This window comes from Protobothrops mucrosquamatus, unplaced genomic scaffold (genome assembly GCF_001527695.2).
Source record: "Protobothrops mucrosquamatus isolate PMUCROS unplaced genomic scaffold, P.Mucros_1.0 scaffold775, whole genome shotgun sequence".
Lineage (NCBI taxonomy): Eukaryota > Metazoa > Chordata > Lepidosauria > Squamata > Viperidae > Protobothrops > Protobothrops mucrosquamatus.
Window position 1 is genome coordinate 44,539 of NW_015387043.1, and position 11,016 is coordinate 55,554.

The 11,016-nt window shown below is 41.1% G+C and overlaps 1 protein-coding gene across 3 annotated transcripts; it reads right to left on the minus strand.

Annotated features, from left to right (window-relative positions):
- Window positions 1-370: 370 nt before the first annotated feature.
- PACSIN3 (protein kinase C and casein kinase substrate in neurons 3) lies at window positions 371-10,566 on the minus strand. 3 transcript variants are annotated; one of them, XM_015818650.1, is made up of 11 exons: window positions 10,514-10,566; window positions 9,179-9,279; window positions 8,642-8,798; window positions 7,345-7,580; window positions 6,669-6,824; window positions 4,965-5,140; window positions 4,630-4,750; window positions 4,014-4,144; window positions 3,156-3,221; window positions 2,587-2,674; window positions 371-700 (listed from the first exon to the last, which is right to left on the minus strand). In XM_015818650.1, exons 2-11 carry the CDS (start codon window positions 9,230-9,232, stop codon window positions 686-688), a joined length of 1,200 nt encoding a protein of 399 aa, XP_015674136.1. In that variant the 5' UTR covers window positions 9,233-9,279; window positions 10,514-10,566; the 3' UTR covers window positions 371-685. The 3 variants fall into 3 exon arrangements, with proteins under 3 accessions (XP_015674136.1, XP_015674134.1, XP_015674135.1); XM_015818648.1 differs by having other exon boundaries at window positions 2,514-2,674; window positions 10,514-10,564; XM_015818649.1 differs by lacking the exon at window positions 3,156-3,221 and having other exon boundaries at window positions 2,514-2,674.
- Window positions 10,567-11,016: the final 450 nt, after the last annotated feature.

Here is an 11,016-nt window from a genome sequence, read left to right on the forward strand (position 1 = left end):
ATTTAAAAGCAATTATAATTGAAACAATTCAGAAAAAATGCTTAAAATGAATTCACTATCTTACCATATGTAATTATGCTTGAATAACTTATCCCTCAACTATGACACTAGGTCAAAATTTAACTTCCTAATATGGGGTGTGGGGAATAATAGCTTGCATGGCTTGTGCCAGTAGTAGAGTTAAAATGGTTCTATAATTTTGATCTAGGAGTAGTAATTTTAAATTATTCTTCCAATTTGCTTTTAAAACAATAGCTAGAAGGATGAATATGTTGAATTCTCTACTCCACCGACCCCAAATAGATATTTTGCTCTTTAAAGAATGCTTTCCTTCTCATTCTTCTACAGCACACCGGAAATTCAGAAAATGTTATATTTCTTTATTAGAAAAAAAAAATCAGCATATTTCTAGATGTTTAAAATGAAGCACTGGTTACAAGAAAAGAATATCCCCGGAAAGGTCCAGATTATTTCATTTGTTTCTTTTGTATGCAAGTTGGAAGCCCGTGATTTGGGACCTCAGCAAAAACTCATCACACAATACACTTTGTCAGGTGGTTGCAGTGATGGGAGGGAAGAAGCAATCACAAAATGACCTTTTCTACATAGTTAGCAGGATACAGTCCAACCTGACCGGTCTGAAGCCGACCTTTGCACCATCCCTGTTCATCCTCTTCGCTGATTTTCATGAGCTCTTCTCCTGGACAAAGAGAAAACATCAGCATTAAACGAACAAAGACCTCTTTTCGGTGGTTCAGATAGTCACATGCACAGCAGCGTATGTGAGTAGGTAGACCCTCAGCCTAATTACATGCATGCGGGAAGCCCCAAGGAAGGCGGGGGGGGGAAAGAAGATGAAATAGGAGGTGGTGTAATAATGACGCTGCAAGAACTATGTATCTAATCTGTCAACAGCCCAAAGGAAAAGGACCTTGAGCGAAAATAAAGAAAAGCTGAACCTGGTCTTTGGGGGCTCCAATTCTGCCAAATGCCCACCTTTTCCCCAAGTGAATCTGCCTCCAAATATGCTAGCACATGCTCAATTCTTTTCACATAAACAATTTAGCCATCTTCTCTCCATATTGCTTAGTTCAGATTTTAGCCCTTACAGTATACCACTCAATGTGGGATGGCCAGGACTTTTAATGTTCTGCCATTTTGTTTTCCTAGCCAACACAAAAGTAGGTGTTATTTTCTGTATTGCTAACTACTGTTTCTCCTTCTTCTTTACATTATCGTGGATGGATTCAGGGGACTTACCTAATTTTGCCTATTTTCCATTTCCCCTCTCACTATGTATACCAGACAGGAAACATGACAAGATGAATGAATTCTACTTTATTGTAAGGCTACATTAACAGAATCTTGAAAGTCTGAAGATACAAACCTATCACCTCTACTTTTAACTACTTGATCCATTAGGGAGGGTCGTTCCTAATTTTCTTTCTCTGGCCATTAAGTGACTGTGTGTTCCTGCTTCTCTTGTCAGATTGTTCCCTAGCCACCATCTCTTCCCTTCTTTCCCCAAGTTCATGAATACATCAGGTTAACATCAAGATGCCCACAATTCATGCAGTTCCAGTTTTCAACTTGAAAAATAATTAATACAAAAAAGTAGGGGAAAAGCACATAACAGCAAAATAAAACTTTAAATAAAGCAGAAATACAATATTTCTAACATTCAGATGGCCCCAATGGGCACTCTCTTCAGTCTGCCCTCGTATAAAAAGGCTGACACTCATTTCTGAATGGGAACTTATCATCAAACCCAACACGGAATTGATTAAGCATACAGACTTTTGAGTTTAACGATGTGGCAAAGCTGTGGCCCTTAGGAATGGTACTGTAACCTTTCCATTGCATTACTCATAACTACTCAGGAATGCAAAGAAGCAGAAGTGGGATAATGTTTAGCTTATCCTGTCACTGGGAGTAACAATGGCTGTCTCTTCTTTGGGTGAGGCACATAGTCCCATACAGTGCAGTTATATTAACGGCTACTCGTTTCCAGGCATTGCCAGCTGCTGCTCAAAGATGTCTGTGTCCAATTTTTCATGTCGGCAATAGGCCCGAGCTTTTATTTCTTTATTTCTATTTTTTCTGCTATGAGCAAGAAAAACATTCTTGAATAACAGAGAAACATGGGTCATTTGGTATCAACACCGAAAGGAACACAAGAGCGAAGGACATGACCAAGCTATATATATAGGATGCCTCAGGAATAACAATAATTGTTTCAGATGTCTTTAAAACAAGCCTATGTCGTTTGAGAGAACCTGAAAATGACATTTATTTCAATTGTTTATTGCCTATCCTTTCTAGCATGTAAACTGTTTTTTAATTTTGATGTCTTTCCTCCCCAGTTTCTAAGCAAACTCCTATAGTTCAATTTTATTTTTTTTCATGTCCACTTAGCGGAGTCTTCGGGCCATCTAGATCTTCCTTGCTGTGAAGTGTCATCCAGCAGCCCCAAACACAATGGAAAGCATGTTAGAAGGTTAATGCATTTGTACCTGCTTTAAAGCTCAGTTCATCAGCCTCTTGTCCTGCGTAATCATACAGTGCTCGCACTCGCACACCTGGTACCTTTATATCTTCCTCATGCCCATTGACCTCCAGGCACTTCTTGGGAGTATCCTCATCTGACCACTCTGAGATTTCTTCTTTCCCGCCACTGTGCAAAGAAAGGGAGAGTGGGTAAAATGAGTAGGAAACAAAAGGTAAGTTAAAATTCACTTTTTGAAAGTATCTCTCCCCAGATCATGCAGTGTTCTAGAATGAGAATAAAGAGGCAGATGTCACAAGACGAAAGGCAGAGATACTGTGGAAGTTACTAAGGTAGAGAAGAGAATGGCAGATCATCAGCAACAGCTCCTTTCCAATAACCATGATGACCAATTCTGAAAATTAGCGTCAGGCTTTCTTATTTGGACATTCTCCTCATTTACAGCTCCCAGAATTGCCAGTAAGCATTGGGAATTGTAATGCCTACACATCTGACTTTAACTGGAGGGCAACCACATAATTGTTGCGATGGTGGACATTCTCATTTGCAAGAAAGAAGAGTGTGCACTGGGCTCAACTGCTTAACAATAAAGCTACATCAGAAAAAAAAGTGAGACAGGGATCCTTAAAAGTCTTAGTTTCATACTAACTTCATACAGGCTGAAGCTCTCAGGTTGTCATAGAAGTGGCTGTTTTGTTCCTCTCGATGTGAAAACCTGTGGATTTGCAAATAAGCCCTTTAAACTGGAAAAGAGATAAGACCGTGCCATAATCCTCTTCTTCCAGGAATATGCAATTAAGAAAGCAGACTTTGGTACAAAACTACCAGATGGAAGTACACAATCTTTTCTAAGAACTTCTCCAGTATGTAAAATTGTACCAACACTCAGTTTTGTAAACATGTACCAGTAGCATGTTTGGTGTATTCTCTGATCAGATTTTAGATGTACACAACCCAACTGTGAATCCTAGAATGTCTGTCACCTATCAACTTTAGTGCAAGTCTAATAGGTATTGTTTGGTTGTCTTTTCTATACAAGATGAACTGCTCCAAGAAAAGAACAATCTAAGAATCCAGTGCTACTGACATTCAGCTGGAGAATTTTTTTTCCTAGATTCAGCAATAGGTGGAATAAAAATTCTGCTAAAATCTTCATTCAGAGATCATCTCAAAGAGATTTTCATTCTTTCAACTCATCAAGCAAGACAAAGGCATTCCATGCAAATTCACCCTTCAATCCATTAGTTCAACCGTTGCTTTCTAGTCTTGCTGGACTGAACCCACAATTTTTCATTGCTGGAAATTCCTAAGAGCAACAGGTTCCATATTACTATGCTGGGCTAAGAATTTACTGCAACATTGGTGCAGAAATGACCTTAGAAAATATGGATTCGATTAAGAAGGATTTAAAAAATATAAGCTGTTAAAAATGTGTACTCTGCTTCTGAGAAATAAATGATACTGGGTTCCCTACTCAAGAGCTGGATGCAACAGTTGCAATTGTTACCTCTGTTTGGTTGCTGGAGGGGTCTCTTTCACACCATCTCCTGCAGGCACAATGCTGGTCAGAGTGACATCTTCACCACTTTTGCCACTTTTCTCCTTGACGATTGCCCGCTGTGCTTCCAGAGACCATTCCTGGCAGTGGGGAAGAATAGTCCTTGAATGCTTTCTGAATATTGAACATAGCTGACTAAAGTACTTTCCCAATTCTTACCTTCTTGGCCCTCTTGCCTGTCCCGCATCGCCAAAAGTGGCACAAGTCAAAGAAGACATGGAATGTGACCTTTGTGTGTAACAAGTCTCTTTTTCCTCCCTTTGGAATAAACTTAGAATGTGGTACCTTCATATCCCCCTCTATGGGGAGAGGGAACTTCAGATTAAGTGCTATGTTTTATGGGGAGGGAAGGGACTGCTGCTTATTCAAAAGCATATGCCTTGCATGAAAAATGTCTCGCATTCAATCCCTGGCATTTCTAGCTGACAAGTCTAGGTTCTGTCTCCTTCTACTGCTCTAAATATTTTATTCTTTAAAAGGTTTTCCATAGGATGATAAAAGTGTAACTGAAATTAATCAAGGACAAGCTCTGTGATAACTTCCTCTTAGACAATTGATAGTCTACCTCAAACTGAGGCCAGTTCATAGCCATGCCTGGTCCATGGGTACTGCGCCACCACTTCAGATCCTCTTGGTCATCTGCTGCCATTATTCCCTGATGCAAATCTCGATAAAGTGCATGGAACCTGCAATTAGAAGATACGGACATCAATCACACAACTTTTTTTTACAGAAGAGTTCAGTGTGAGGAAAAAGAGGTTATGAAAAAATTGGAATAACTGTTGCTAGTGCAGAGAAATATGACCTTTTAAGAATGATCTTCCTCCAAAACCTTTCCTACCCCACAGAGTGTTATCAAGGGCATAGAAGGACTCACTGCATGTGCCTTCAATTTCTCACCTGTCATTGACAGACAAGTTCAGATGGTTGTGCATATCCAAGAACATCTCTTTGAAAAAACACAGACGTCTGCACTCTGCTTCCTGGCAGCCTTCAAACATCTGCTCCATGTCCTCCATGTAGCGAGGATTGTAGCGGTTTAACTCCTCCAGCATCTTCTCATAATGATCCTTGCTCTAGAGGGAATCCAACAAAATAGAAATAGCACTTGTATACTCCCCACAGTGCTTTACAGCACTCTCTGGGAGATTTTCAAGACTGGAATATTGCCTCCAACAATCTGGGTCCTCATTTTACTGACCTCAGAAGGTCAACCTTAAGCCCCGTCAGGATTGAACTCCAGACTGTGGGCAGACTTATTCTAACCACTACTCCACTGGGGTTTATTATAATTTGCTTACAAAATGCAAGCAAAAGAACTGGAAAGTTTCCTACACTTATAAAACTTTAGAAATCTAACTAAACTAAATCAGAACTGTTTGTTCTTTTGTGTTCTAGGAAGAAATACCAAAGACTCAGACTGAACCCATTTAGCATTTTAACATTTTCTCACAGGTTGCTCTGGCAGTTTTATAACAGAGTGTTTTGTCTTTCCGGCTTTGCTTTATACAAAAGATCGATTCTAATCTTCCACTTACTTTAGGGGTAACCTAGATCAGGGCTTTTCAACCAGTGGTACGGGTACCACCTGTGGTACATTGGCACCTGGCAGGTGGTACACGACCATCCTAGAAAAGTGGTAGCGGGGGAGGGAAATGAGCTGAACCGGTGGCAGCACCGCACAAGCCAGAGTGAGAGATGGCTGGAGCTGCAGGGCTGTCAGGGCTCAGCGGAAGCGCCAGGATCAGTGCTGCTTTCCAGCTGATCGGCGCTTCTTCAGAACTGTCAGGGCTCAGTGGAAGCGCCAGGCTCCAGCTGGAGCTTGGCGCTGATCCTGGTGCTTCTACTGAGCCCTGAAGAAGCACCAATCAGCTGGAAAGCAGCATTGATCCTGGCGCTTCTGCTGAGCCCAGAAGCACTGATCAGCTGGAATGTTGCAGCATCTCCAGGGTCTTGTGATTTACATTCAGATTCTTGGCAACTGATTCATATTTATGACGGTCACAGTGTCCCAGGGTCATGTGAAGTGACCAAAACCTGCTGCAACCACCCAGCAGGCAGAGGGAATAAAAATCAAACACCCCCCCACCCCCGCTGCCAATCCCCAACAGAAATGCTCACAACAATGAAAACTCAGACAGAAGGAAGAGCGCCACCGGGTGGGCAGGCAGGTGTCTTGCTCGGCTGTGGCTTGGGGGGCACTTTTTTCAGTGCCATTGTGATTTCAAACAGTCACTAAGTGAACTGTTGTAAGTCGAGGACTACCTGTACTTTATCACTTTTTTCATTTTGGGGGGGGGTCATCAAGTTTTTGACACCTTGCTAGGCGACTGGTGGTACTCAGATGTTGCCATATCCTAAAAGTGGTACAATGGATGAAAAGATTGAAAAGCCCTGACCTAGATGCTCCTCACAATGGAGCCTTCAACCATTTCTCTTTAATCTTTATAAAGATTTTCCCATAGCCAACAACAGAACCTCCCCAAAAAATCTAAACCCTAAACATCATAGGGGTGGGCTACTTTCTCTCTAGCCATGGAATTCTCTGCAGAATCTATACTCCCAATTTCGGATTAAAGACTTTCTCAACTAAGCACAACCTACCTTCTCCGCTTCTTGTGAACATTTCTCCACTCGTTCTTGCAGTTTGCGGAGCTGCTCCTGGGATGTGGAAGCATCTGCTTTGGCATGATTCTCTCGTGTCTGTGCAGTTTTCTCCTCTTTTCGAGCAGCATGGTAATTCTTTTTGGAACTTTCCACCTTCCCACAGATACATTAAATATTACATCGGTCATTTCAGCAGAGTTAGTTTCAGCATGTGGTGACAAATAACATTATTTAACAAGCAGCAGAAAACGTTAACTGCCATTTGATAATTCCTTTCTTTTCCCACAGGGCCAAAGACTAGACATATCCATTTGGCCAATTTCAAAATCAGATTACATTTTAGCAATGCCTCCCTAGGAATGTGCACAGTAGTCTATATCACACATCTGTCCTGTCAAATTTAGGTAGAATTGTGTGACATTCTTTTTAAAAGGGCTAGGGAATTTGCATTATTTTTCATGAGACACTTTTCCGTAATCTGTGCCATTTTGTATGCTGTTTTCCACCAAATATTACACTGACCTCTGCCACAACTTAACTGAATTAGGTCCAGCAATGTAGGGCCAAACATTTACAGTGGACTGAATCAACTCCTTATATTTTTCAGGATCCTAAAGATGGTAAATCTCCCAATTTTCCCTCCACCCATCTTCAGGTTGCACATCCAACTCACCTCCTTTAACTTTTTCACCCAGGGCTTCTGGGCCTTGCGAAATCCATCCTCAACTTCCTTTGTCTCTCTAAAGCCACCGATCAACTGCTTATGAAAGACTTCCTTCTGCCAAGCCTTGATCTTGTTTGAGTCTTCACCAGCTAGACGATTCCGTACTTCTAGATGGATCTCGCTAAGTTTGTCTGCAGCAGTCAGAAATGCATGCCAGGCTTTTTCCAAAGTGCCATATTGAGGTCCTAGGAATCAAGAAAAACAGTATAAAGATATAACAATACCAAATATAAAGGAAGTAGGTTCTGAAGCCAAACTTCATCTGTTATTAAAACATGTATCCTACAATGTTTAAAGCAGATAATGTCCATGGAGTGAAAGCTGTGTGGATGTGTATGGGTGTATATGTAAACCAGCATACTCAAGTGTCTGAGTGTCAATGTACATAATGGAGTTAAAATTGCAGAAGAGAATACAATATGCACCATTTTAAGCTGCTAGAGGAAACACAGATATAGATCTAAAACACAAATAAATGTAGAATATGTTAACAATGTCTTGTTTAATTTCTATTCCATAAAGATCTAACTCCCACAAACAGGAATATCTACTACGTATCAACCTGATCAAAATTATATTATTTGTACTGGCAACCTGCCAACCTGTATAAAGTCACTTTACTGTCTGTCCACTGATTATCACTCACAGATTTCAAACTTGATGGGCTCTTGGCTTCTTATTTAAGTTAAACTTCAGTTGCCTATTCAAAAGCCAGTAGCAAAAAGCCATCAACCATTTTCATAGAAGTAGCAGTATCAGCTCCTCCAAATTCATCCTGCAGATTTTGTGAGGTGTTTATCTTAAAACTAAAATGCTTCATAGCTTTCCTTGGTTTAACAAAGTTACTTCTCAGAGGACAATTGGAAAGATTTATCCATGAAAGATCAATTCTTTCTAGAAAAGCAGGAAGGGCATGCTGCATGTCCCATCCACTAGGGAGTCTCACCTGATAGAACCTAGGAGACAAGCGTTTTCTGCTGTGGCAGCCCCCCCTCCCCAACTAGACCATCATCCCTCTTGAGGAGGGCCCCAACCCTTCTGACCTTCCAGAGAACTCTTTAAACCTGTTTTTTCCAATAAGCCTGGGGTTCCTCTGGTGAAAAGAAGCCTGCACCCTGGTTATGTTATATCCAGTATTTCCTCTGTTCTGATCTTCCTTCCTTTAGTTCTTATCTATGTTTATTGTTTAACATTGAATATTTTAATTTTGGTTTCATTGTTGGGCCACATTCTCCTTCTATAATACCTTTTTCTACAGACGTCCTCCATTTGCGGGACCAATCTGTTAGCTGTTGAGCGTAGCTCTTCTCAATTTTGGCTCTCTCATGGAAGCAGGAGACAAGGTCATTGCACAACCGGTTTCCATCATCCACCCGCTTCACTGTCCTCTTGTAATTGCCAGGCTGAAATTAGACCACAGCATCAGTTACACTTGCCCTCATCTGAGATTTATCTTAAGAGTCAGAAGAATGCATCAGACTCCCCCACACAACGGGCAATGCTTGTGAGCTGTAGAATTATTTCCAAGTGTCGTAAGCAGAGATAGGCAGCTTGTGTATCACAGTCACAAATGTCAAACTGTATTATTATTAAGCACTAAAAATGGCACGATCATAAAATGGTACCATTCAAAATGGCATCTGAATCACCTGCTCTAGGCCTGCTGCTGCTGCCTTCAATTTCTTCAAGAGGAATGCAGACCAGGAGACATTAGTTCTTCTACTAGGATTCTCCCCAACTCTTGTGGAAGCAGGACCCTACCTCTCATTTACTCTGCTCTTACCTCCCAGAAACTGCCACCGGGAGCCTCTCCGCCGGTATCATCCTCCGCTGACATCACTCTAGTTTCTTTGCAGCACAAAATGTTTGCAAACTTTGATGCTCCTGGAAAAAAAAAACCCAAAGAAAGAAATGTACATGAATTATAATATGGCAATTCAACGACAGGTTGAAAGAACAAAGTCCTTCATTGCTCCCTAAATAGACTAGCCCTAATTTTACAATATAGGCCAACTATCCAAGGAACACAAATGAGACAACCTCGCGTCTTTTCTAGAGAAGCTTCATTTATGAGTATTACCAATACCATCTGAAGAAGGCATCTATTTAATGCCAAGAAGGGTATTAATTACCTATAGACCAGTGTTCCCAATGGTGAAAAGATCTGAAATAATGCAGAGTCAGCTTGAGACTCTTTGAAAATGAGGGGAAGGAGGTGTGAGTGTGCATTCATACATGTACTGTAGGAAGGGAGCAAATGATATTTTTGCATAGGAGGAATACATAGATGTTTACATAGAATACATTTAACTCTAACAGATAACAGCAATCATTTTAAAATTAAAAATGATACTAATTCTCCCTCACTGTTCCAGTGTTTTGCACATCCTACCCATCACTCTCATGTCTCCATATATTCACATGGGAATTCAGAGTTGTGCCATTCAGCTACTTAAATGTAACAGTACCTTAGGGCTTTGGCATCACATAAAGGCCACTTCTGCTAGGACTACATAAATAGCAGAGAAGTCTGGGAGCCATAATGTAATATATAAGGTCATCTTATTTCAGAAGGCCAATTTTTTAAAAAAATGCAATATACATAGCAAATGAAGATTTGTTCTGAACTCCACCATCTCTTTGACAATTCCCACTACCACCTAAAATATCACAGCTCATTAAAGACTAACATGCATGCTCAAATGCAGCTCATTGCTCCATGTACATTCCAGTCTATAAAAAGTTCCCCCACACCCTTCAAAAATATCCACTTGGCCTCAGGCAAGGCAGGAGTCTCACAGGACCAAGAGTTTTATTCTCCCTTCTCTGCAGCAATGTCCTCCATAACAGGAAGTCTTCCTTGAGAAAGAGACCCCTAAACAGGTAAGAAAGTTAAAACCAATTCAAGCTGCCCTATCAGCCTTATCCTGTTGCATTAAGAACGCATGGCCCTTCTTTTAACAGACGCTGTCATTCAGCTGACCAGGTGACTAAGGAAATTAAATTCATTTGCTGAGCTGGGCAGAAGACTCAGACACACCAAATGGCCTAAGCATTTTGGTTAAGAGCTTCACATCTCGGAAAGCAACATTCCCAATGGTCACTATCAGCTACATACCAAATGCAAGACCAATGCCAGGGTGAGCAGGGAAATCTTGGGCCTCTTCTTGATCAATGTGCTAGGAAAGAATAGCATGAACATGACTTTGCAGCTGATTCAAGTTGGTCTGATTTAAATACACCCTTCTGACTGTATCAGTCAGGCAGCTAAAACAACCCTGAGACCAGAAGGAGCCAAGACAAACTTGGCTTGTCAAGTCAGCCAGGACTGGGATTGTGCCAGGCTCTTGCACCTGCCACAATTAATCCTCCTTACTTCCTCCTCTGGCACTTTTTGCAGCAGGTATTATTATTTTACATTATATATGTATAATAATAGTATATGAGGGAAGCAGCCCAGCCACATGGATCTCTTACCAGTTGCCACCTGTCCAGTTTCAGAAGCCAGGGGTAAATGAGCCATAAATTTCAGGCATGGGAAGGCTTATGTGGAAGACAGACATGGGGTAGTACCTAAGAAATCAGGGTTTTTTTTTAAAAGGCAAGTGGGCACAGCCTTGA

Bases quoted from the DNA above. Each gene is read 5' to 3' on its own strand.
- PACSIN3 (XM_015818648.1), bottom strand. From the start codon at position 9,232: ATGTCAGCGGAGGATGATACCGGCGGAGAGGCTCCCGGTGGCAGTTTC. The intron at 8,799-9,178 runs GTAAGAGCAGAG...GTCTAATTTCAG, and splicing joins CCGGTGGCAGTTTCTGGGAG to CCTGGCAATTACAAGAGGAC. The intron at 2,675-3,155 runs GTTAGTATGAAA...TTCTTTGCACAG, and splicing joins AGAGCTTCAGCCTGTATGAA to TGGCGGGAAAGAAGAAATCT.